A 3108-nucleotide genomic window follows, 5' to 3' on the forward strand; every position below is an offset into this window, starting at 1 on the left:
GAGAAGCGCAGCGGCACGTTGGGGAACCTGGCTGAGGAGCTCAACGGCTACAACAGGAGAAAAGGAGGGTTCACCTTCCGCTTTGGGAGATGAAGGCCTGGACTTGACCCCCCAACCTCCTGCGGGTCACCTCATCCCATCCTTCCCTTCCATCTCACCTAGGTTCACTCGGACAAAAGGGTATTGGGCGGATTTTGCTGCTGGGATTGCCCAGGGGAGGGGGGACATCGCATTTGCTCCATTTGCAGCCCTGCCACAGACCTCACATCCCTGCTCCCAGCCGGTGCAATGGAAGAAGAGGAAGGTGCCTTAAAAAGAAGCCACCACGTCCCTTCCCCGGTCACTTGCAGCCTTTGCCAGGGCACAGTGTAAGTGCCCTGTGCCAGGTCTCCAGCACGGTGGTGCAGGCAGAGAGCAGGGATGTCACCCTGGGAGAGGACAGGCAGAGCTGGCAGGGACGGGCACTGAGGCTGGAGGTCAGTGGGCTGAAGGGCTGCAGGGGGATAGTCCTGGGGTGACAGTCCCCTGCCCATAGCTCCCAGGCAGAGCAGGGCTGTCAGGGAGGAGCGGGTCCCTCAGAGCTCTCTGCAGAGCCACTGCTCTCCTGCCTATTAAGGAGAAGTCTCTCCAGCAGCAAATTCTGCCTGGTGTCAAGACGCCACTTAGAAGAGCCAGCTCCTGTGTGCAAACCAGAGCAGCGGGATCTGAGAAAATCTTGTCCTTAGAAATCCCTGGTGACAGCACAGAAACCTGCGCTGGCATCACCAGTCCTGCTGCAGTCCCCAACCCCAGACCCAGAGTCCTGGAGAGGGTGAGGTGGTGATGACCGACCTTCAGCGTCCTTGTCACGTCACCCCAGCACTCACCTGAAAGCCCAGCCCTTCCTAACCCCCTCCTGGCCTCATCCCCCTATTCCCAGCTGTAGCCACTGCAGAAGTTTGGGTGCAGAGGGGCTGAAACAAGGACTCCTGCACCCACCCAGGGCCACCTCCTTTGATGTGTCCTCCTGCTCTCCAGTCCCCTCTGCTGCAATCGGTGCAGCTTGGGGAATCGCTAGCTCCAAAAGCCAGCACAGCCACAGCTGCAAAGGACAAGCCCCACTCCTCAGCGACTGCCTTCTCCTCCTTTGGGCAGATTTAGCTCTACCAAGGCCAACAACGACATTTGCCTTTGTGCCTGCCACTGCAGGCAGAGATATTAGTAATCAGAGGTCTAACTACCTGGCTTGCAGGCACTAACGGCAAGTTAGACACCTAACGACTGCTAATATTTCATTGCAGGCACAAGAATGAAGCAGGGCAATTATTTGCAAGTGCTAAATTGCACCCTCAAAATCAAAGACCGTGGCAGGACTTGGTTGAGGGGGAAAAAAAAATATAAAAAAATAAAAATCAGGCTCTAAGAGGTGCATTGTGATATCCATCAAGCAGACAGATCACTTAATACAGCGCTGCTGGGGCCAGGGCGAGTTGTTCTCGCAGAAGGAGTGGTGTGTAAGTGAAGGCTGAATGGAGTTGAGCTGGAACCCACGGGAAAAGACCAGCCTTGCGGTGACCAGGTCTAGGAGAAGAGATGAAGGTGAAAGAACAGGCTCCCTCGGGCAGCTAGGCATGGGTCACAGCCCCATGGGTGCAGAACGGGAGGGATTCCAGATTTGCAGGGATACAGATGATGTCAGGATTTGGCCCTCACACAAGGATGGCACCGGCTGCAAGGGCAAAGGAGAGGAAGAGCATCTCCTTCCCCTGCATCTCTGCTGCATCTCACACCACGGGGACCACTCCAGCCAGCAGCAAACCCACTGGCACCAGGGGTGGCAGAGCCCACGCAGCATCCTCACCCTGGGCACCCCAAACCCAACTCTGGTCCCTCTCATCCCACCCCACCAAAGGCTGATGGTTTGGGGGACGCAGGCGCAGCACTCGCACGACGCAGCGGAGACGGGAGATTTATCGACGTTTCTATGGCAACCTCTCTTCCACCCCCCCCTACCCCCCGCTCCTTTTCTTTTGAGTGTTCAAACCATCAATAAATACGCACTGATCAATTTTACCCTGTGCAGGACTGGGGGGGGAGGGATGGGAGGGAGGAAGGGGAAAGGGTTCTGGAGCAACGCTGGGTTAGGGAGGGCTGGTAAATCCCTGGCTTTGCTGTGATGGATGGATCGTTGCAGGGAAAAGCGTCCTCATCTGCTGCAGAAAGGGAAAGGAAACCTGCTGAGCAGTGCCAGGGGGGTGCCTGAGCTCCTGCTCTCAAGTCCAGGAGAGGAACAGGGTCAGAGCAGCAGGATAAAAGCACACGTGTAACGAGGCTTTGATTGAAGGGCAGAAATTCTCTGTATAATGTATTTAAAAGTAACAGCCAGCGCTTCCCACAGCACTTACCTGGCGGGTGGGACAGAGCTGGGCTCAGCCCGCATGCCTGGGGGTCTCCTCAATGGGCAGCTCCGTGCCAAGTGGGCGATGCCATCTCCTTCCTCACCCTTTGGGAGGGAAGGGGCTCCTGGCCAGCCGTGATGCAGGTGAGGGGCTGCAGCAGCCCCGGAGCACCCCTCAGCAGGCATTAGATTGGGAAAAGGCAGCGCTCCAGGCTCGTCGTTGTTGCTCCATGGTGAGCAAGGCTGGGCAGGGGGGGGGAGGAAGGAACAGTGAATGGTTAATAACAAAACTGGAGTTTGGGGGTGTTGCCTGGGAGGAAGGAGGGGAGAACATGCCAGGAGCGACCCCCGGGAGGCTGGAAAGCCCATCTCTGTGTGCTGGACACCATCTCCCATCTTGCTCCCATAGGAACCTGCACCCCCTCCCCTCCCAGGTCCCTTTGTGGGGCAGACCCCAGCGGAACGGAACAGTGAATGGTTAATAACAAAACTGGAGTTTGGGGGTGTTGCCTGGGAGGAAGGAGGGGAGAACATGCCAGGAGCGACCCCCGGGAGGCTGGAAAGCCCATCTCTGTGTGCTGGACACCATCTCCCATCTTGCTCCCATAGGAACCTGCACCCCCTCCCCTCCCAGGTCCCTTTGTGGGGCAGACCCCAGCGGAACGCCCAGGCCCCCAACACCTTTGAGAGCCGGTGAGCTCAGATCCCACCCACACACTGAACCATAACAA

The 3108-nt window shown here is 57.4% G+C and overlaps 1 protein-coding gene across 1 annotated transcript in view; it reads left to right on the forward strand.

The window, feature by feature from the left end:
- QRFP (pyroglutamylated RFamide peptide) overlaps window positions 1–93 on the forward strand; it is a 431-nt gene extending 338 nt beyond the window's left edge. Inside the window, exon 2 of the mRNA XM_029086548.1 lies at window positions 1–93. This exon is cut by the window's left edge and continues 1 nt beyond it. Coding sequence (XP_028942381.1) covers window positions 1–93 — 93 coding nt within the window.
- Window positions 94–3108: the final 3015 nt, after the last annotated feature.

Source organism: Antrostomus carolinensis, unplaced genomic scaffold, assembly GCF_000700745.2.
Source record: "Antrostomus carolinensis isolate BGI_N321 unplaced genomic scaffold, ASM70074v2 scaffold38508, whole genome shotgun sequence".
NCBI classification, from domain to species: domain Eukaryota; kingdom Metazoa; phylum Chordata; class Aves; order Caprimulgiformes; family Caprimulgidae; genus Antrostomus; species Antrostomus carolinensis.